At 35.3% G+C, this 22860-nt stretch overlaps 2 protein-coding genes across 3 annotated transcripts in view; one reads left to right on the top strand and one right to left on the bottom strand.

Annotated features, from left to right (window-relative positions):
* LOC144965133 (cell division cycle protein 23 homolog) overlaps positions 1–22860 on the bottom strand; it is a 232997-nt gene that overhangs the window by 10418 nt on the left and 199719 nt on the right. The window contains exons 2-7 of one of the 2 annotated variants that reach the window (XM_078900098.1): positions 9706–9770; positions 3691–3763; positions 2712–2892; positions 905–1004; positions 589–721; positions 84–261 (exon numbers count right to left, since the gene is read on the bottom strand). In XM_078900098.1, the coding sequence (XP_078756224.1) occupies positions 84–261; positions 589–721; positions 905–1004; positions 2712–2757 (457 nt within the window). In that variant the 5' untranslated portion in view covers positions 2758–2892; positions 3691–3763; positions 9706–9770. Of the gene's footprint in view, positions 1–83; positions 262–588; positions 722–904; positions 1005–2711; positions 2893–3690; positions 3764–7157; positions 7294–9705; positions 9771–22860 lie in introns of those variants that run through there. The other variant, XM_078900097.1, reaches the window with a different exon arrangement.
* LOC144965134 (WD repeat domain 54-like) overlaps positions 7496–22860 on the top strand; it is a 22148-nt gene continuing 6783 nt past the window's right edge. Inside the window, exons 1-7 of the mRNA XM_078900099.1 lie at positions 7496–7798; positions 10319–10381; positions 11312–11369; positions 11736–11792; positions 17474–17551; positions 18202–18334; positions 22209–22371. Of these exons, the coding sequence (XP_078756225.1) occupies positions 7574–7798; positions 10319–10381; positions 11312–11369; positions 11736–11792; positions 17474–17551; positions 18202–18334; positions 22209–22371 (777 nt within the window). The 5' untranslated portion in view covers positions 7496–7573. The remainder of the gene's footprint in view (positions 7799–10318; positions 10382–11311; positions 11370–11735; positions 11793–17473; positions 17552–18201; positions 18335–22208; positions 22372–22860) is intronic.

Genomic DNA, 22860 nt, shown 5'->3' with positions numbered 1-22860 from the left:
AAATCCCAAACCTTAGCCTCTTTTGGCATTTAAGTCCACAAACTTTTCAATCCTTTGCTGAAAGTAAACTAAATCAAACTAACCTCTCAAATCATGGCAGGTGACAGCTATTCCTGCCACGATGTAAGAGCATTTGCTGAACCCAGCTTCCATAAAGGCTGTGTAAATAGCCAAGGCTTTCTCATGGAGATGTAATTCTTTGTAAACTTTGGCCATAAACAGGTGCTTGATCCAATGATTGGGCAGTTTCAATGAATCCAGCTGAATACACACAATAAAAAAAATTGCTTAAAAATGGACACAGACTTGATACACACTAGAAATTGTAATTTAAAATTAAATAGTTTTCTCTGGGCAAGTCAATACTAAATAACAAAAAGCACATTAAAATCGGAGAAAATGCTCTAGAATTGTTGTGCTCATTTTGATTATCTCCATTGACATACTTGTTCTATTCTTAGGCTAATTTAAGGGCATGGAAAATTAATTTTAAATGAACTGAATAACTGAATGCTTAGAAAATAAAGTATATAACAGAAAAAAAAATGTAAAAAACATCAGCAACGGAATGATTCCATATCTTTTTACCGATTCTCTGTCACTGAATAGCTGAGCCAGTTCCATCCAAGCTGCCCAGTTGAGAGGTTCCATGGTGACAGACTGAACTAGAACTTCTATAGCAACTGACGTTAAATCAAGCTTGATAAGGACGACACCATATCTGTATCATGACAATGGAAACAAAAGATAGGCATTTATAGCTTATAGCTTTCATCTTATTTACTCGTTTGATTGTTTTAATAGGAATTATTTTTAGCATTATAAGTATTCTCTGCTTGTCTGGTTTTTAAAATCTTAAATGAATTAAAACTTTAAATCATCATCAAATAAATTTCACACTTACAGATAAAAGCCAAAGCCATCAAGCTCTTTCTTGCTAGCCTTATCTGACAAGTCTGCCTGAAGAATCTTTAAAACTTCGTTTTCAAATGGTTCAAGCTGAGCTAAAAATTAATAAATAGAAGGATAAATCCATCAATCTGCTATTATACACACACACACACACACACACAGAGAGAGAGAGAGAGAGAGAGAGAGAGAGAGAGAGAGAGAGAGAGAGAGAGAGAGAGAGAGAGAGAGAGAGAGAGAGAGAGAGAGAGAGAGAGAGAGAGAGAGAGAGAGAGAGAGAGAGAGAGAGAGAGAGAGAGAGAGAGAGAGAGAGAGAGAGAGAGAGAGAGAGAGAGAGAGAGAGAGAGAGAGAGAGAGAGAGAGAGAGAGAGAGAAGAGAGAGAGAGAGAGAGAGAGAGAGAGAGAGAGAGAGAGAGAGAGAGAGAGAGAGAGAGAGAGAGAGAGAGAGAGAGAGAGAGAGAGAGAGAGAGAGAGAGAGAGAGAGAGAGAGAGAGAGAGGAGAGAGAGAGAGAGAGAGAGAAAAGAGAGAGAGAGAGAGAAGAGAGAGAGAGAGAGAGAGAGAGAGAGAGAGAGAGAGAGAGAGAGAGAGAGAGAGAGAGAGAGAGAGAGAGAGAGAGAGAGAGAGAAGAGAGAGAGAGAGAGAGGAGAAGAGAGAGAGAGAGAGAGAGAGAGAGAGAGAGAGAGAGAGAGAGAGAGAGAGAGAGAGAGAGAGAGAGAGGAGAAGAGAGAAGAGAGAGAGAGAGAGAGAGAGAGAGAGAGAGAGAGAGAGAGAGAGAGAGAGAGAGAGAGAGAGAGAGAAAGAGAGAGAAAGAGAGAGAGAGAGAGCGAGCGAGAGAGAGAGAGAGAGAGAGAACATAATATATGCGGAAGATCTTTTTTTTTAAAGACTAAAAACATTTATAATCAGTTTGGTATCCAGATGGAATATTTCAACAATAACATACAAGAGCCTTTCAAAAGGTATATTCAACATATAACCCTTTCAATCCTTAAACTGGTTGTATTATATTCTTTGATAGAGCCAAGGAGTAAAATGAAGTACCGTAAACATTTTCTGACCGAAGTGATTTTTTTTTTGTTTGTTGCTTTAGGTCTCTTCCAACACAATTGAGGTTATATGAGAGACCGCTGAAACAAAAAAACAAGCAATCTAACACTAACAAAAATAGTACAAATGTAAATCAAAATCATAACCTAAAGATATCATAAGCTAAATTATAAATAACCAAGAACAAACAGGCAGAAGATTTACAGAAAAAAAAAATATCCCCTGTCAAAAATACAATCACAAACCAAAGAAGCAGGATAGGATAGTAAAGAGAAGAAGAAACGACATCACTATCGGATCGTACACCCATGCGAACATCATAGGTATACGATTCAAGGGTGATGCTCCCATCCAACCACCCGCTGACCGAAGTGAAAATAGGGTGTTTTGTCTAAACTATTACAACAGAATATCACCTGCAACATTGATACATTACTTTATTGGAAAGTTCATGCATTACCTATGAGTAATTTTGAGTTTCAGTAACCAAAATATATTCAACTTTGTTGAAACCACATCTAAGACGGGAAAAACAATATCATTTTTTAAAAAAAGAAATCCTACTAGCAATTTAAAAAAAAAGAAAAAAGAAAAAAAAAATCTAACAGGCCAATGGCAGTCCAAAGCTGGCTACCAAATGCATGGTTGTTACAAGGTTTTGGTCACTTTTATCAGAAATGAAGGCTGTCCACCTTACATAAGTTAGCCTTGTATTTGTTAATCCCTGCAATGACCTGCAATCATAAAGAATTACCATTAGAATCCGGCATATTGTCTGTTTTCCGTTTTTGGTCTGACATATAAAGGGAGTAGAGTCGCAAAAAGCTGGGCTTAGCAGATGAGCAATCCTTCAATGTATGTACGGCCCTGTCATACTCCTTCAAGTCAAAGTATGTTTTAGCAAGCACATATTGATCATATTCCTTCCAAAATTCCTGAAATAAATAACCAGGAATAAATATGAGACATAAAAATATTTTAGTACAATACTCAAGAGAGATCAACAAGTAAATAAAACATATTTTTCAAAGAATATGTTTTTAAATCTCATTTAAATGATGGTTTAGCATAATATACAGATATATGAACGCCTCCCTGGCAATATGATCTGCATCTCTGATTTCAAAGCATCGCACAAGAAAAATTGTTCATAACCCATATGGGGAGACCTTTCATAAAAGTTCAGGGAAGGATAGTTCTCGTTGGATGGGTGGGAGAGAAGGGATGCATGGTCTAAATCAACTTTCACCCACCTAAAGGGGAACAAAAAAAAACAACTAAAAATAAAAACAAAAACAGGTCGAGCGATGTTTTGTTTAGACAGCTGGGAATCTTATTCAGACATAAGAGGAAGAAACTTTAACCTACCTGCCATTGAATTTTTTCCATTTTCCCTAATCCCCTGCAATCTTCACCTAATAACCAACTCAAGGTAATAACCCAGTTATAATGTCACCAGAGAGGCAGGTTGTTAAGCGGTAACAAGTGTATTGTACTGTATTTTACATTGAGAATTATAAACTCTTTCTATTCTTTCACTTTCTTATAAAACACTGGCCTCCTTTCTTTGCTTCCTTTTCTTCCAAAACAAAACAAAAAAATAAATAAAATAATGGGGGGAAAAAACAAATTAAATTGTTTTTATAATTTTTTTTAAAAACATTCAATATTTCCGCATAAAATTTGCAGAATTAAATGGCATACTACTTGCTTCACAAATCACCCATACTTACATCTGGTTCATCATTAGGCTGTAACAGTTTAGGGTTCACTTCTACATCTAATGAACTGGAGATTTCTGATGCCCTGTGAAGTAGACCAGCGTTTTAGAGAAAGACTATTAATTCCCCCCTTTCCAAATAAAAGTTTTATTGAGCTAAACTGATTTTATAGCTGTGTCTGTAACAAATTTCAAAGTTGCTCAAATTGGTGAAACCCAATAGAGCAAAATGTGTCACCGAAATCTTTGTGAATGAATGCCAGTTGGTAGGGAACCAAATCACAAACCATAAAGACAGCTGTCTGGTGCGAAAAAAAAAGCTGGGACGGATTATTGAGAGTGATCTTATTCTGATAGTTCTCATACATGCAGCTGTAATGCATATGAGCCGATATATAATATGAGGACAATGTGTGGTTCAGTGACTCAGCAGTACAGCGTCTAGTCTTATTACAAAAGTCAAACAATGGTAAGCATGGTCAGATGGGTGACAGTCAATAATAACGATGAAGAAGAAATAGAGAGAACCTACAAGGACCTGTACTGGAAACAATCCATAAATACCCATAGCCCATAAGTCAGTAGATACAAAAAGATCAATGCATTAAAATTTATGAAAGTAACAAGTGTAACATATATATAAATACACAAAATGATGTATTTAATTATTAACAGACAAGATTAAATGAAAAAAAGAATTAGTTGAGTTGAAAAATCATTCTTTATTTCTATTACAAATGCCACATATTATATTTTATAATCCCCTCTTTAAATACAGAAGTCCCTCCCACAAATAATCACTGTAATCATTTTTTTTTTTTTTCAGATTATTTGGCTTTTTTTCATGAAGCCATGAAGGTTTTCTGAGTTTGTCATTTTGTAAGGACCTAAGGATCTGTCAACGACTATGATTACTGTTAGAGGTGTTTGTGGATAATGACAGCCTATCAAAAAATGTGAGTTTGTGGGTGGAATGCTTTTACCACCATTCCATTGGCCTTGGCCATTGACTCTTCTAACTCTACTAACATCCTTATTTAAATTTAAGGCTGCCTCTATTATCACCCCCGGGATGAGAATAGAAAAGCGATCAAGCTCTCACCCCCGGGATGAGAATAGAGGTAGTTGCCCCTTCTCGCTATTCTCACCCCTGTAACCAACAGGTAGGGAGGGTAGCCTAGCCTAGCCGCCGTCCCTTCTCGCTATTCTCACCCCTGTTAACCAACAGGTAGGGAGGGTAGCCTAGCCTAGCCGCCGTCCCTTTTCGCTATTCTCATCCCTGTGTAGGGTCAGCTTAGCACCCCCCCCCCCCCCCCCCCTTCCTCACTACTCTCTCACCTGATCATCAAATCTCTCCTGGTACTGGACGTAAGGAGGGTGAACATGTATGTAGTGCATTTAAAATGTAGACTGGCTGGCTTGAGCTATGGGAATCATTGTTGGAAATATGTCTACGGGATTCTCTCTCTCTCTCTCTCTCTCTCTCTCTCTCTCTCTCTCTCTCTCTCTCTCTCTTCTCTCTCTCTCTCTCATCTCTTCTCCTCTCTCTTCTTTCTTCTTTAAGCGAAATGGATTCGCCCAATTTCTAAGAATTGGACTTTTCCTTTTATGGGCAAATTATTATTTGTGTTGACTTAGCTGTCTCAATTTCTCCCGACGTTAGGTATTTTGACTTGTTTATATTTTCTCGCTCTCTCCCTCCCCCTACCCCAAACTCTATTTCTCTACATCTTTTATATTGTTTGTATTTCCTTTCTCTCGTCCACTCAATATTTCATATCTCTCTCGCCCTCTCCCCATCCCACCTCTCTTTATCCCTGTCTTTCTCTATTTTAATTTGCTGGTATTTTCTTCTTCTCTTTCTCCTCCACTTTCTATTCTATTTTGTCTCTCCCTCCCCCCCCCCCCCCCCCCCCCCCCCCCCCCCCCCCCCCCCCCCCCCCCCCCCCTTCTCTTTCTTTCTCTCCCCTGCCTCAATTTATATCTCTCTTTCTTACCACTCTGTCGTTAATTTTTCCAATATCAACAACCATATCTTTCAAATATTGATGCTATGCGTGTAGTTTTAAAAAAACTCATAACATCTACCAGTTAGATATAATATATCACATGGGTGCAAGAATGCCGGCTACAGCCGGCCTGCAGGCCGATTGGATTACCGAAAAAGACGTCGCCGGCTTTTTGCGATTTGGATTTGATTTTTTTTTTTTTTTTTAATTGTTCAACTTGTGACAAGAAACTTAACAAATTACTGCATTACAACCTTTGGATTAAACATACAACAATTGTGGACTACTATTATGAAGACTAGATGAATCCTGCAGGCTTTTTCAGATTATATGTCTGGTCATAAGTCGACTTGCAGGCTTTTTGAGGTCCAGTTGCTTGCACCCATGTTATCAAGTTATCAAGGCACGAAACCTTGTGTAATGTTAAATGTTGATTAACACAATTCGGTGAGACCTTATTATAAAAATGACAGCTAAAAACAATAACAAAGAGCTGGGTGACGTCAATTTTGTTCCTTCTATACAAGAAATTTATCGATAACGCATATTTGACCATAGAAATAGACTTAGAATTGAAAAATCTACAAGATTGCCAAGTTTCATATGAGATAAAGTTTATTCTTCTTCTTATTATTATTATTATTAATATTATTATCATCGCCATCATCATCATCATCATCATTAATATTATTATCATCGTCGTCATCATCATCATCATCATCATCATCATCCTCATCACATCATCATCATCATCATCATCATCATCATTATTATTATTATTATTATTATTATTATTATTATTATTATTATTATTATTATTATTATTATTATTATTAGTAGTAGTAGTAGTAGTAGTAGTAGTAGTAGTAGTAATGGTAGTAGTAGTAGTAGTAGTAGTAGTAGTAGTAGTAGTAGTAGTAGTAGTAGTAGTAGTAGTAGTAGTAGTAGTACCCTGGCTGTTGGTTAGGTAATAGTAATACGGGATGAGAATAGCCAGAAGGGGTGGCGGCTAGGCTAGGCTACCTACCCTCCCTACCTGTTGGTTAACAGGGGTGAGAATAGCGAGAAGTGGCGAGGACCTCTATTCTCATCCCGAGGGTGAGAGCTCGATCGATTTTTTATTCTCATCCTGGGGGTGAGAATAGTCACTTCGTAAATTTAAACTTAATTTTTTATTTACAGTTCAATTATAAACAGGTGAATAATTAAGAAGCCCAAACAACAAATTGAGCTAAAAGCTAAAAAATGTATATGTATCAACGACCAACTTTCACAAATAAGTTGAACCCATAGAACACACGACTCTCTTTCCCGTATGCTGATAAATAAGTTAAAAGAAAATAAAATGATGTTGTTAACGAAAACGAAAGTAGACTCATCATTCATAAGGTGGGATTTTTTTCTTAATTTATATTGTTTACGAGGTTTGTATAAAGTTACAGATACTCGGCAAATACTCGCGAATGGTTACCATTTTGCAGCTTGTAAGAGTCTCCTTTCATAGCTTTCTCGGTGAACAATAATCAAATCTTTTTTTATTTTGCACAAATCGAGTTCACCAATATCAGCCATTTTGCATTTAGCGCACTATATTAGGACCGTTTATTAGTCATCTATTTCCTTTTAAAAAATTGTCACAAACTATTACAAATGATGATTGTATAATTCAATTTTTATATATAAATTAATTTACTATAGTTTTTAGTCATACATGCAACTCAAAAATAGAATTGTTATGATTCTATTAGATTTACAATATTAATGCTAATAATCTACTGTACGGTCCCTGACAGGAAATATTCTGTGCGCAAGCGTCAATTTGGCGTTCTCAGCAACAGAAAAGAGATTCTTTTCGCCGCTGTCTGAATAAGATAAAAAAAAAAAAAGATGTATCGCAAGGATAAACCAATCAATTTGAAAGGGTCGACGTCTTCCCTTTGTAATAATCTAGGCGTTTATGTTATGCCAGATAAACGTCAGCTCAATTATTGTACAGTCCACAAGTCTGTGATCAATATTGCTTGTGCTACAACCGATGGCTCCTCCGTCACTGGCAGACATGTAATTTGCAAAGAACCCTCTGCAACACAGGGCGTTCCTTTTGTTACTCAGGTAGGCCCTTGCTCTGAATTATGTTTGCTAGATAGTTACTTTAGTTTGATCCATGAAATCAAAATAATTGCAACTTCATATAATAATAATTGACAACATCATATCATTTACCATTGCTATCTAAGAATAAAACAGCACACCACGACAGACGTGAAGCCAGTGAAGCTGAGATGTGAATGGGGGCCATGCATTACATTGTGATTAATGGCCTACATTTACATACATACACAGAGTATTTTCATCTAAATACCAGATTCTTGTTTAATTTAATCGCATCAGGTCAGGAAATAATAATCGCAGTGGCTATTTTTAAGGGGCTGCGGCTATTAGGACTCTGATTAGTCTCCCGTGGCTATTCGCTCAACCTCCAATGCGCATTTGCAATCAACAAGTTATTCGGACTCTAGTCAGAATAGTCTCCTGTCAGAGTTGTTTTGGGTTCTTTTGTTATTGTTGCTGTTGCTATTTGTTGTTGTTTTGTTGTTTTTTTTTTGAGAAAATTTTCATTTATTTAACTTATTGACAATTATATAAAATTGATGCAAATGAAAATAACAATAATGGTATTATAGTAACCATCTACAGGTAATCTAAACCCGCTTTATTTGATATGAAAGACAAAATCATCGAACAATTGAAAGTCAAGTTAGATATTAAAAAGAAAAGAGTTCAAAAACTCAATTCAAAAGAAACATAAAAGTCAGTCAATCTAATTGTGGTCATCTTTACATAATGTCCAAATAAAATCACGACAAAGAAGGACATTTTCTGATAGTGTTAGGCAGGTTACAATCCTCCTACAGTTTGAAGAAGAAAATTTTAACTGAGTCAATCTGAAATGGGAAAAATGGAAGTTCTTCTAAATTCTCCTTCAGCCTGCTTCTACTGCTTCTATCAGTTCATAACATCTAGATTTGGTAACATCGTTGATATTCCTGAAAATGGACCACTGCAATGCACTGTTTGTTGGTCTCACAAAGGACAAAATAAACAAACTCCTGAAAGTACAGAGCATGGCAGTCCGTGTGGTACTGCAGAAAGACAGGAAAACTGCAGCTCCCGAATTACTACGGCAGCTGCATTGGCTGCCAGTGGACCAGCGGATTAAATATAAATCTTCAACTATCATTTTCAAATGGTTGGAAGGCTCGTCACCAGCATATCTCTCAAGCCTCATTGAACGGTATAGCCCACAGCGATTGCTTCGATCAATGAACGACCTCAAATTGAAAACACCCTGTTGTGTATAATTAGCATTGTTCGTGTACTGTGTTAGGGCTTAATCTATGTTATGCGCCCAGAGCCCTCCTGATGAAGGGATGTTTGGCACACTATAAAGCTATACCATTATTATTTTTTTAGATGTCTGCCTTTTGTTTGCGCACTCAAGTCTGAATTGCCACTTCGATTTTTACAGGCCCACACCGTAAATTTGGTTCTAGAGGCTACCTTTACAGTCATTATTTCCTTCAACCTTTGCATTTAGGTCACCAAGCATAATAGGTACATCATGCTTTGGAGCCTCTTGTACTGTTTGATTTAGCTTATCATAAAAGCTTTATTTTTCCTCCTCGCTCTAGTCCTCTTGTGGGGCATAACAAACAATTACTGTCAATTTAGCATATTTTGAGTTGAATCTTTCCTTGAGCAATTGTTCTCCCATTGGCTTCCATTCTAGTAGTCTCTCTTTTTTTTCTTTTTTTTTTATAATAGACGAGCGTTGCCGTTTAAATGTAAAAATAGTCACAAGAACCATCTGTACAGGACTGTAAAAATAGCCACTGCGAATAATAAAAGACATTCTAGTGCTAGTGCTATCTTGTTTAGCTGACTTCCTTGAAATAGCAAGCGGCTAGCGTCATCTCTATCATCACTTACGTTAGGTCAACCCATTTACTTGTCATTACCTGACTGCCGAGTAATCAAGACATCTGATTTGTAGATTGATGATTCATGCTCCTATTGTGTGATGCTGTCAAAGAAAATATTCGTTTATGACAATGTTGAAATATTTATGTATAGCTGATCAAAAATAAAAATTGAAAGTACTAGATAAAACAAGCAGTTTTAGGAGTGGTCAGTGGTCGGATGGTTGACCATAATCTTGGAAAATTCTGGTTCCACATTGTGTCCTTGAGTAAGAGTAAGACACTTTACACACATTACCCTTCTTTGCTCAGGTGTGAATGAGTACCTGGCTATGGGCAATGACAGATATTGTAAAAGTGTAATGCTGAAATGATACCTAACAGGTGACTGGTACTTATGAAATGGAAATATGTTTCCATATGACCTGCTGGGGAAATAAATGAAACATTGTATTGAGCTTGGTAAATTTGTGGAAATGTTCTATATAAATGTTCATATTTATTTATGAGTTAATGATTATGTCTGATTCAAATTTCACCCATCCACGGTTTGCTAAGAGAGTTTTGTAAAGCATAAAATGCATCTTAATTGTTCATATCTACTTCTTTTAATGTACATGTCAATTTATACATATTTTAATCTTGTTTTTAGGCAAAATGGGCCATCCTCCCTGCACGTGTTGTGCTGGTTCTGACCACTCAAAGAGGCATCCAGGTATTACATTGATGAAAACATAATCGGGATAATTTGCTTTGTTATTCATATATAAAGCATAGAAGCTGTTAATGAAAAGAACAGGATAGCTAATGATAAATGAGTTAAATATTTGTAATAATAATAACTTTTCTCTAGCGGATTTTCCATCATAAATGCTCAAAGACATATTACAGTTACAGTTTTATCAGAAATTTGCATCTATACCATACTGTCATATACACACACATAAAGACATTCACTCTTAGATCTTAAAAGAGCATGGCTATAAACCATTAGGAATAATTACACATCCATGTGCTTATCTATCGATACCCACACAAATTCTTGACTTGAAGTTGTGATGATGTAAAATGTTAGATGGGTAAATCGATGCTATTCGATACTGCTTAAGTACATTCAGCACAGACTTCAGAGAAAGCACCTACGTCACATCAGTGTGTGCCAATCATTCCTGGATATTCTTAATCAATGAAAATTCTTACTGGTAGCTTTTTTAAACAATGAAAATATTTGATTATTTGTGAATTTATTGTGGTCATGAATGATAAGTACATTGACTTAAGCGATATCGACTTATGTAGAATTTTTTTTTTGTTTTGTTTTTTACTAATGTTATATAGGAAGACAGGGAGGGACCAAGAAAATAAATTGACTTGGGTAAAAAATCACTTAAGCAATGTTGACGTATCCAGAGTACACTGTATTCCTGGATAGGCTATAAAAGCATATTGGTCAAAACTGTATGGAATCATCGAGTACAACATTTTTATCTACCTATACACTTGTGCCCACACACACACACATACATAGAGATTTGTCAGTATCAGTTAACATTGTACATCATATCAGCTGTTAAAAATACATAGAGAAACATATAATTTCATTTTACATCTTATAACCAGTTCATTTCACATGTTTCTATACTAGATTTATGAGCAAGATGGTTCAGCAATGTTATACTGGCATGCCTTATGTGACTCAGCAGGTACGTCATGTGTCATTAAGTATCTTGGCAGAATGGTGATAAACTTGCTTAGCAATCTCTCTCTCTCTCTCTCTCTCTCTCTCTCTCTCTCTCTCTCTCTCTCTCTCTCTCTCTCTCTCTCTCTCTCTCTCTCTTCTCTCTTCTCTCTCTCACTCTCTCTCTCTCTCTCTCTCTCTCTCTCTCTCTCTCTCTCTCTCTCTCTCTCTTTAAAAAACGTTTTTTATATTGTTTTATATCCTGGTTTGGGGAGTTTTGAATATATAAAATGACTTGTGCATCTTAAAGAAATAAATATTCTTGTATCATTCATTAATTTTGTCACCTGCATGTAATATAAATGTCATTATTTCCGTCTTTTTCTTTCAGAAAAAAGCAATTTTGGGAAAGGGATTGCTGGTGTAGGGGACAATTTGGTTTGTGTAGGTATGTACATTTTTTAATCAGAAGAATAAGGAATAGAAACTCGATACTACGACTTTCAATTCCAACATAATCATTTTCCTCACTCAATCACTACCGGCTTCAACATAATTACTTTCTCCCACCACCATCATTGTTAGCATCACCACAACTAATACCACCACCACCATTGCCTACCGTAACCCAGAACATTATCACCACCACCTCATCTACATATATGGCAGCAACCTCATCACCTTTAACAACACCAACACCTCTACATCATAATCATTGTTACAACAACCAGCTACAATATAATTACCATCAACACTATCTGCAACTATACATAATCTCTCTCTCTCTCTCTCTCTCTCTCTCTCTCTCTCTCTCTCTCTATATATATATATATATATATATATATATATATATATATATATATATATATATATATATATATATATATATATATATATATATTATTATTATTATTATTATTATCATCATACACACATCCACATACACGCAATGAATGCACACTACAACATGTCACTACTCATCAACACTAATCACTGCTAAGTCATCATCAAAACTGGAGTAAGGACGTAAGAACATCATCATTGAACCCCAAATGAATAAAATCATTCTACGGAAAAGTGTGCCGCCTACTGAAGAAGTGGATAAAGTGTGTGTGTGTATATATATATATATATATATATATATATATATATATATATATATATATATATATATATATATATATATACTGCTTTTAGAATGATGTTTTTGAATAATATACAATCTTGTAACACCGCCTAAAAATTTCAATATCAGCGAAAAGATGATGAAAATTTTTGTGTTATTTGACTTACTTGACTTAGATGCCTTTCGCGTCTCGACCGAAAGATCGGGTCGCCTTGGCTGTTTCCAGTATTTCCTGTGTGAGGTGTCTCCAATATTGCCGGTCCTCTGCTAGGGTTCTCAGATTTTCAAGGTCCCCTGCCGTTATGAGACTAATGCTTTGTCCAAGTGTTGTGAGGTTTTTGTTTAGGATCACGGGGAGTGTTGTGATCGGTCTTCCTCTGAAAAGGTTCCCGTGTTTTTGGAAGTATCCCGACATGGCTTGGTTTGCTGGTATGTTTTTGTCCCTGCGAAGTATGTGACCGAAAAGTTGCCATCGTTGTTGTAAAATGTCAAGGGAGATTGGTCTTTCTTTTGTGATCTTATAGAGTGATTCATTTGAGATCTTTTTGGGGTATTTGATGTCCAGTACCCTTCTTAGCTGTGTGCGATGGAAGGCATCCAGATGTTCTTCTTCGGATTTTGTCAACGCCCAAGTGCCGCAGTTATACAGAAGTACCGGTTTTACAAGAGCATGGTACAGTTTCAGTTTGGTTTTTCTCTTTATTTTGTCACCTCTAATCCATACATTGGTGAGTTTACTGAGTGCGGCGTTTGATAGCTGTTTTCTTCTTTGTACATCCTCGGTGTCTCCAATTAGTGAGCCGACTTTCTTTGTTCTTTTCCATTCCTCTTTGTTCCTCGATATTGTTGTAAATTCGGTTTTATTGGCATTGACTTGGAGGTTATATTTCATGAGGGTATTTTGTATGATGTCTATATTTGCTGGTGTTGATCCAATAAAATCGACATCATCTGCATAGGCGATTTCTCTAGGGATTGCGTTCTCAATATGAGTCGTTGGTTTTGGAATGACTTTTCGAACTTCTTTCAGAGCGTGTTCTAAGTATATTGTGAACAGAATCGGGCTCAGACTATCTCCTTGGGGGGTCCCGATGTTACTTTCGAACTGCGTCTGTTTTGTGGCCCCGTATATCCTTGGTTGTATCTTTGTGTTGCTGAGGAGAAATCGGATTATTCGGAGCTCGTCTTCGTCTACTATTTCTGTTAATATCTCCAAAAGTTTTCCTCTGTCGATCGTATCAAAGGCTGCGGACATATCGATTCCGGATATTGTTATGGATATGTTTTCTTTGAGTGCCTTTGCTGCCAACCATTTATGTGTCCATACAACGTCCGATGTGCTTCGGTCTTGGCGAAACCCGCTTTGGCTATGTGATAGATAATTTTCTATTTTCGGTCTAATTCTGTTGAGGACAATAGTTGACAGTGTTTTTCTTATGGTATTCAGTAATGTTATTGGGCGCAGGTTGTTTACGGGTCCTTTCGTTTTTCCTGGTTTTTGTATTGTAATTAGGACACCGCTGTTTATGTCCCAGTCTTTGTGTGTTGAGAATGTTTTGTTCATTATGTTTGCAATGCTCAGATCCAGGGAGAGGGTACCGCATTTCATCAATTCAGCGGGAATTTCATCTTCGCCTGGGGATCTGTTATTGTTTAGGCACTTTATGCTATTTCTAACTTCAGTTGTTGTGATGCGGTTGTTTAGGTCTCTAGGGTTTCCTGAGAAGGGCGATATTTGTGAGACTTGTTTGTGAAATTTCTGCTGGAAGTGGTCAGTTACAATGTCAAGGATATCGTTGGGATTTGTTGTCTGTTTGCCAAATTTATCCTGTAGTTTTGGGTTCTCGAATGGTTTTCGGTTCAGAGATTTCGTCGCTTTGAACATAGACGATGCGTTATTTTTGGACTTTTCTATGTCTTCCACTTTTTTGTCTAATTCCTCGTTTCTGTGTTTTATTGTAAGTGATCGAATTGAATGCAGTATTTTGTTTCGTTCCGTTTTCAGGTTTATTATTTCTTCCGAGTCTTTCGTGTTTTGTATCCTGATCCTAAGTTCTTTTTGTTGCCGCGATAGATCGTTAATAGCGATGTTAGGCGTTCGATTTGGTTTGTTCTTAGTTGTATTAATAGAGCCTGCACTTTCTTCCCCCGCATATTTCCGGACAACATGGCTGACACCTGTTGACATTGAGCTTCGGCTCAGTGGATAGTCTTATGTTTCCATTTATTCACTGTGTGGAATCTTTAATTTTTACCTGATGTGGACTAATCTTAATATTGGAACTTTTAACTTAAGATCTATTAAAAGTAACATTCGAAAGGAACAACTGTGTCAAGATTTAGAAAGTTATAAAATCGATGTGTTGTGTTTACAAGAGACGAAGATCCAAGATGGCGTCGACCAAACAATAAATGGTCACAGACTGCTGTGCTTTGCTTCCAGTTCACCTCACTATGGATGTGGATTTCTCATAAATAAAAACTGCAGGGATTTGACTAGTGACGAATGGAATGTTTCGGACAGAATATGTGTTCTTGAGCTTAAGTGTAAGATCAATTCAAGGAACCAGAATAACGATAACAAAGACGATCACGGTAAGAAGACGTTCACTATCTCAATCGTAAATGTTTACGCACCAACAAGTCAACGCGCAAAACAATACCCAGAGGAAACTGATAAATTTTACAAAGACCTAGACGATACACTGAACAAAATAGGAAACAAATCAATATTAATAATTGCTGGAGATTTTAATGCCAAAGTAGGAAAACGTCTCGACAGTGACACACTATGTTTAGGATCATACTCAAAAGGAAAACGTAACGATAACGGAGAAAAATTAGTCCAGTTCTGTGAACAGAGAAAACTTTTCATAACAAACAGTGCTTTCAACCACCCATCAAGACACCAGACAACATGGGTAGGACAAAGGAAAGACCAAACCCAAGACAAAATGATAACAATACACAACCTATATCATATGTCGACACCGCCATAAACACTACTCAACCAACTCGCGATCATACGGTGGTACACTGCTAACATCCGATCACAAACTTGTAAAAACGAATTTCAACATAAATGTGTACAGACAACGAAGACAGAAAGGTAAAACGGCAGTCAAAATAAACACGGCAAAAATAGTAAATGAGCGAGAATGTCGCATTCATTACCAATATGAACTTAACTCAAGTCTATGTGTTATTTGCGCATTGTAATTCTTTAAAGAACACAATTGTTAGATTATGGTAAATTTATATGTACACTATCATATAAAAAGAACTGAATTCCAAAGCCTTTAAGAGAGTAAGAATATCAAGATAGCCTACCAGTGTGTTGAGTAAAATAAAACATAGAGCAAGGGTGCTACTCGATAGGTTTTCTACAGATGACATAAAAATAGTCATAATGATATAGTGTATGGAAAGAAAAAATCACAAATACCAATCAATGGGCTATATCATGAACAAAATAGTTTTTTAAAGAAAATAATGGTTTAAGCTGATATTTCATTGAATGGCAAGATCCAAATACACTTCATTGACACTATAAAGACCAAGGTCAATACTGATAATTAAATAAAAACTATAAAAAAATATTTTGTGAACACCTTTATCCAGGAAGGAATTTCCTTTTTCAAAAAGATGCTACATCCCATATGAGCAAATGAACACAAACTTTTCTTCAGAGTAAGAATATTCATTTCATAGAGAAAGACAACTGGCCGCCTCAATCACCCAGCCTGAATCCAATGGATTACGCAATTTGAAATTCTTTGACCGAGAACGTTTATAGTGGACAAAGATCCACATTCACAGAAGAAACCTTGAGAGAAGGAATTGTTTTATGCTAGGAGGAGATAACCATTGAGGAAATTCGGATGTGCATTTCAACTTGGAAAAAGTGATTACGGTGCATCATTAAAGAGGACAGGGGTGTTGCTGATCACTTAAGTGCTAGCTTTGTAACCATTGGACCAATATTGGTATATCAATGTGCTACATAGAGGGGAATTATGATGAAAATATTTAGGGTGACATTGCTAAAAATTGCAATAAACGTTAAGATCATCATCATTTTTCTCTCTGTAATGTTGTGTCATTTTTCTCTAATATTCTATTTCTGAACATGATTTTGAAAAATCACTGTATCTTTGTTTTGTTTCTCAATTCATATGACATTTTGAGTCTATGTATTAAGGTTTGTTGATCACCCGATATATACATACAGTACAGCACAAAAATCTCGAAATCATGGAAATCTTGAATTCCCTGTTTTAATCCCTCTATTTTTATTGTACTGGCCACACAAAAATCTTGAATATTATTGGATGCTAACATGGTAATCTCAAACAAAATGAACCTTAATTTTCGCATTTGTTAATAAAATTCTTTTGCCTTATCTTGGTATTGAACGGAAACAAGAACCGCCATCGCTATGTGGCCTTTGTATTAGTTAATGTGTTAAGCGTACATGTGTGGAGTATGAGTGTATGTGTAGGGGGAGGTTTGTGAAGCATGTTTCACCTGTGTCCTATGCATGCGACACGTTATTATATAATATTACTGTATTACAATCAAAGAAATGATTAGGGATGGGTTGAGAATAGAGGCATAAGTGAAGAGTGGAAAGGATTAGGTACTGGATTTGTAGGTTAAAGACATCTCATGCTGAGCGTGTATCAACAATGGGACATACTGGCTTTTCTTATCCGTAATCTGTTATTGAATTAGATAAATCGCACTAAACGCTTTACCTCTTTATAATGCGACCTTGCTGAATCAACCCCCCCCCCCCCTGTCACATTTTTCTCCATATTCTTTGTAAAATACCCAACATGGAAATCTCGAACAAACAGGCCCGGTCCCAACTTGTTCGAGATTTCTGTCCTATGCTGTGTATATAAAATAATTAAGAGCATTGTCTTTAATCCCTCTTTCTTTAGCATTTTTTTTCATTACATTCTATTGACTTGGTGCAATATTTTTTGTCTTTGACACAGGCACAGAAGAGGGTTCTATTCTTGTATTTGAAATCCCATTCAAAGGCTCAAATATAACACTTAGTACTTCACTCAAAGGTAATTTTTACATTCAGATAAATGCAATTTAGGTTGAATTTATGATAATCTGTATGTAAAACTAAAACAAGGTTAAAAGATTACCATAAAATATTACTGTTACAGCTTCATTGTTGTGACGGAGATACTCTTATACCAACGTAAAATGTTGTCCATTACAACAATGTTAAACGAAAGCCTTAATGGTGTTCAGTTATCATACCTGCTAAAATGTGCACTTCAATTACAAATCATCAGTGACATAAAATATAATTCTGAATTAAATGGGTTGTTACATGGTGATAAGAGTAAAAGTCTAGCATTACTCTAGTTCATAAAGAAACAGGCCTTGTCAGAAAACGAAATATGATTGGGCTTGGTTTAAATTTTGTGGTACCAGTAGCTTAGTTGGTTCTAAGTTTTATATTGTTACAACATTGAACAAAATCAACGATCAGATGAGTAGCAATGATAGCAAACCTAGCTCCTATGTTGAGATTTTGAGTAAGGTACATTACACACACTTGTCACAATTGACTCAAAAGACCAGATTCTTTGTTTCTAAAATCAGTGCTTACCTATTTTCTTGTTTGTTTTTAAATGAAATATATTTAGTTGAATAGCTTGATTTTCTAAGACAAACTTCTTTTTTTTTTTTATCATCATTGTAGGACATAAGTCACCTATATGTGATATGACATCAGAAGGAAATATTCTTATCAGTGGAGACGAGATGGGGAATATTAATGTTTGGAACTTTTCTGGATCCCGTGGTGCTAAAACAACTACCATCAGTGGTGCTGGGTAGATATGGATTGGTTCTCAAAATTTCAATATTTTTTATTTATTTAGAAAAAATATAAATATTGTTGGCTATCTCATAATGACCTTTACCCTCTTCATAAACAGGCTACTTTACTAAAAAAAAAAAATCTCTCTTTCTTTTCTCTTTTTTTTTTTTTGTTTGTTTTTGTTTCATTGTTTTTTATTGTTGTTGTTTTGATGTTTTTTAATTTCTACAACAGCTCTATCAATTTGACATTTGTTGTGACAATCATAAACAAAATCTACTTTAACTAATTGTATCCCTGGTTGTTGCATCCTATCTCCTGTGATCAGGTTGGACTTATGACGATAGAGCAACAGGGATCATCATGCATATATGAGGACGACGCATAAGAAATTATTTAGAGGCTAAATCATATTTTTTCTGTAAAAGAAGGGGATAGTTACCTCTCTAAAAGAAAAAAAAAAGGAATAAGTTGCAAAATTAGGAAACAACTTTGGAATTGTCCATAGATCGTTTTAAGCATGAAACCAATAAATAATGAACGTCTTGGAATCTTAAAGGGAATTTTACATTTTCTGTGATTTTTTAATTCACCTTCAAGTGCAAGGCAGCCACTTTGATTTAATATTTCTGTGGGTGTTTTTAAATTCACCTATTTTGATACAATAAGCCACTTTAATTTATGACCTTTTATTATTATTATTGTTTTTTATTTATAGATTTACTATTTATTTTTATATTTACTTTTTTTTTTTTTTAGTGGTTTTACGAGAGAAGTTCTACTGCATATTCTATTCAGTATTGCTTTGTTTATAGAACATGCGACTCGTTCATCTTTGACCATCATTCAGATTTCTTATAAATCCATTATCATCCAGATTCAAGAGATTTATTGTTGAATAGTTTCATTAAGTCGTTGTAGGCCATCAATTTGTTGAAATAGCTTTGTTTACTGGAATTTCTAGATCTTTTATAGGATAGTTGAAAAAAAAATTAAAGAAAAAAGTTTATGTTTTAAGAGATTTTGTCTAAGTAAAATGGAGAAAGTTATGAAGGATGGCAATCACCCCCTTCACAAATATATTAAATTCTCCATGAGGAGCCGTCGCCTTATATTTATAAAAACAAAGACAACACATCACCTTAATTCATTTTTGCCACATGGTGTTCGAAATTTTTAACGCGCAACTGTGATTTAAATTAAATACTATCTTTTAAATATACACACACAAGTTCGGACTAAAGGCCAGAGGTATCTCAATTTATCAATTTAATATATAAAGTGTTGCTATTGGTTCTTGGTTATATAGTTTTACATTTTTGTGAATTTGCATATATTATATATGTATACATTGTCGCCATATATTCTCAACTTTGTGTTTATACATTTTCATGCATGCCACGTCTGTAAACGAATTTCCATTTTTTTGGATGAATAAAGTATATATTATTATTATTATTATTAAGAGTGGTCTAACGGTATTTAAGGATATCTACAAAGCAGCTAAGTCGGCTCTTTATAACGCCATCACATGCGCAAAAAAGGCCCACTACAACGAAAAATTTCAAAGCATTACATCTTGCAAAGAACTGTTTTCCACCGCAAACGACCTTCTTGGCAGTAAGAAATCCACACCCCTTCCAGCGTCTAGAAATAACACCGAACTAGCTCAAAATTTTGCCAACTATTTCCACGGCAAGATAAAATCCATTAGGGAAAACTTAGACAATACATCATCATCATCGTCACCGAGCTTTGGACCATTCCATGGAACGCCACTACATGTTTTCGATCCAGCCACTGAGGATGAAGTGAAGTCAGCCATTTTAGATAGCCCATCAAAATATTGTGACTTAGTAGACCCCATCCCAACTAGTATTCTTAAGGCTTGTATTGAAGAACTGTTACCAACAATAACTGAACTTATAAATAATTCGTTGGTCTCAGGTAGTGTCCCCGACTCGTTTAAACGTGCCATTGTTAAACCACTATTAAAGAAGTCCGATCTAAATGTAAACGAACTGAAAAATTACAGACCTGTCTCCAACCTTCCATATCTATCCAAAGTGCTTGAACGCATTGTGTTAAAAAGACTTTTGTATCATATCCATCTAAATAATTTAAGTGAAAATTTCCAATCTGCCTATAAATCACATCATAGCACTGAAACTGCCCTTTTAAAAGTATGCACTGATATTCTTAAAAGTATTGACAAAAATCATGTCTGTTGTTTGACTATGTTGGACCTTTCGGCTGCATTTGACACCATTGATCACGAGATACTTATTAAACGATTAGAAATTACTTTTGGAATAAGAGACACTGCGCTTAGTTGGTTTAAATCATACCTAACATCAAGATCTCAGTCGGTTCTGATCGATGGCGCAGTATCAGAAACATTTCCTCTAAATTACGGCGTTCCGCAGGGGTCTGTCCTTGGTCCTGTTATTTTTACTCTTTATACTCAACCTCTTTCGGATATTTTTGTTAAAAATAAATTAATGTATCATTTCTATGCTGATGACACTCAGATCTATGTAAGCGATATCCCTAGTAATATCCCATCATTGATTACCCGTGTTGAAGACTGTATTAGAGATGTTAAATGCTGGATGGAAATTAACAAGTTAAAGCTGAATAATGAAAAGACAGAGGTGATGGTGTGTGGTAGAAAAAGTGTTTTGAAAGATGATTTTCTGAAGTTTACTCTAAATATAAATGGGTGCACAATTAACCTCTCAACGTGTGTGAAAAACCTCGGGGTAATGCTAGATCAACATATGACTATGCAGGCACAGTTTGATTCTCTATGTAGAAGTTTGACAATAGGATTAAAAAGAATTGCTTCAGTTAGACCTTTCCTAACAAGAGAAGTAACATGCAAACTAATAACATCTTTCATACTATCTAAAATAGATTACTGTAATTCGTTAATCTCGAATGTAAGCAACGATAAAATATCACGCCTTCAAAGTATCCAGAATGCGGCTGCTAAATTGATTTTAAGAAAGAAGATAACATCCTACTCGTTGCCACTTTTGTATGAGCTGCATTGGTTACCAGTTAAAGTGAGAATCGAATTTAAACTAGCAGTATTGTGCTATAAGTGCCTTAATGATCAAGCACCATTGTATATTACTGAATTTTTAGAAACGTATAAGCCAACGAGGAGTCTACGTTCTGCACTAGATTCTACAAAATTAATTGTTACAAATAAATATAAATATAAATTTTACGGCGGCAGATCGTTCAGTCACGTCGGACCTTCCATCTGGAACTCTCTTCCTAAAAGAATAAGAGAAGCACAGTCCTTATCAATATTTAAATCAAAGTTAAAACACCATCTCTTTGTTAAAACACATCTTGATTAATGCATCTTTGTAATTTGACCCCAATATGAATGTTAATGTAGTTTATGTTATTATATCATTATTTTATATTATTTCCGTATTTGACATAGCATGTGGATGTATTATAACATATCTTGTATTAATGACTTTATGTTTAGTTATTACATTGTTGTATAATGATAATATTATGTTGATGTAGTTTGTATAATGTTTCATTTGTATAATAATGTCACTGTATTATTGTTTCGCGCATTGAGCATCACCCAGTGATGAAAATGCGCGTTATAAATGTCATGTATTATTATTATTATTACTATTATTATTATTATTATTATTATTATTATTATTATTATTATTATTATTATTATTATTATTATTATTATTATTATACAACATGTATTATTGTGAATAATATTGTTACAACAGATTTTGTTTTAAAAACCGTTATAATAGTTATTGTCTCAATCATTTTTGTCATTTCTTATCTTTCTTTGGCAGTGTTGTGATACTTTTATAAATGGATGTATTTTTTTTAAGGTGGCCATGCAATAGCCTAGCTTTGTGGAATGATGTGATTGTAGCTGGTTATGCATCAGGACATCTTCGAGTCTATAATGCTATGAGTGGGAAAATTGGAGCTGAGGTGGCAGCACATGCACGTGCCATTAATGCCATTGACGTGTCACCAGAAAACGGGATGGTATGTCATGTCATTCAAATATGTTAATTGAGATTGAGATAATTTCCATGGAAATTATTGCACATTTAGCAATCAACTCTGCTACATGAAAATAAAAAGTATTTGAATGTAACATTCTTATGAACTAGCCCATCCAGAAAAATAATGAGATAGTTGTACTTCCAGCTATAGTGTTTAACATATCAAGGAATATCGGCAAATCATATTTAATTAGTATGTATTTTTCAGAAGCATTTTAAGGTTTAAGACATCTGTTCTCAAGGAATGTTTATGTAGAACTGGTTTTACCAAGATTTATGTAATTTGGTAATTTGCAACGGTTTGTTGTCAGTGAACTGCCTCTTATTTGTCATGAACTTGAATATTGTACCTTGCACTGGAAAACTGACAATAATAATATTTAATAATTACCTTTTCAGATAGTGACACGTTTCAGTCAGATAAAAGTATAGTTATGATAAATGATATTAAAAATGTACATTTGCACAG

Source organism: Berghia stephanieae, chromosome 2 (assembly GCF_034508935.2).
Source record: "Berghia stephanieae isolate SIO BIC M18660-M18661 chromosome 2, UCSD_Bste_1.3, whole genome shotgun sequence".
Classification (NCBI taxonomy): Eukaryota; Metazoa; Mollusca; class Gastropoda; order Nudibranchia; family Aeolidiidae; genus Berghia; species Berghia stephanieae.
This window is presented reverse-complemented; position numbering and strand designations above follow the sequence as displayed.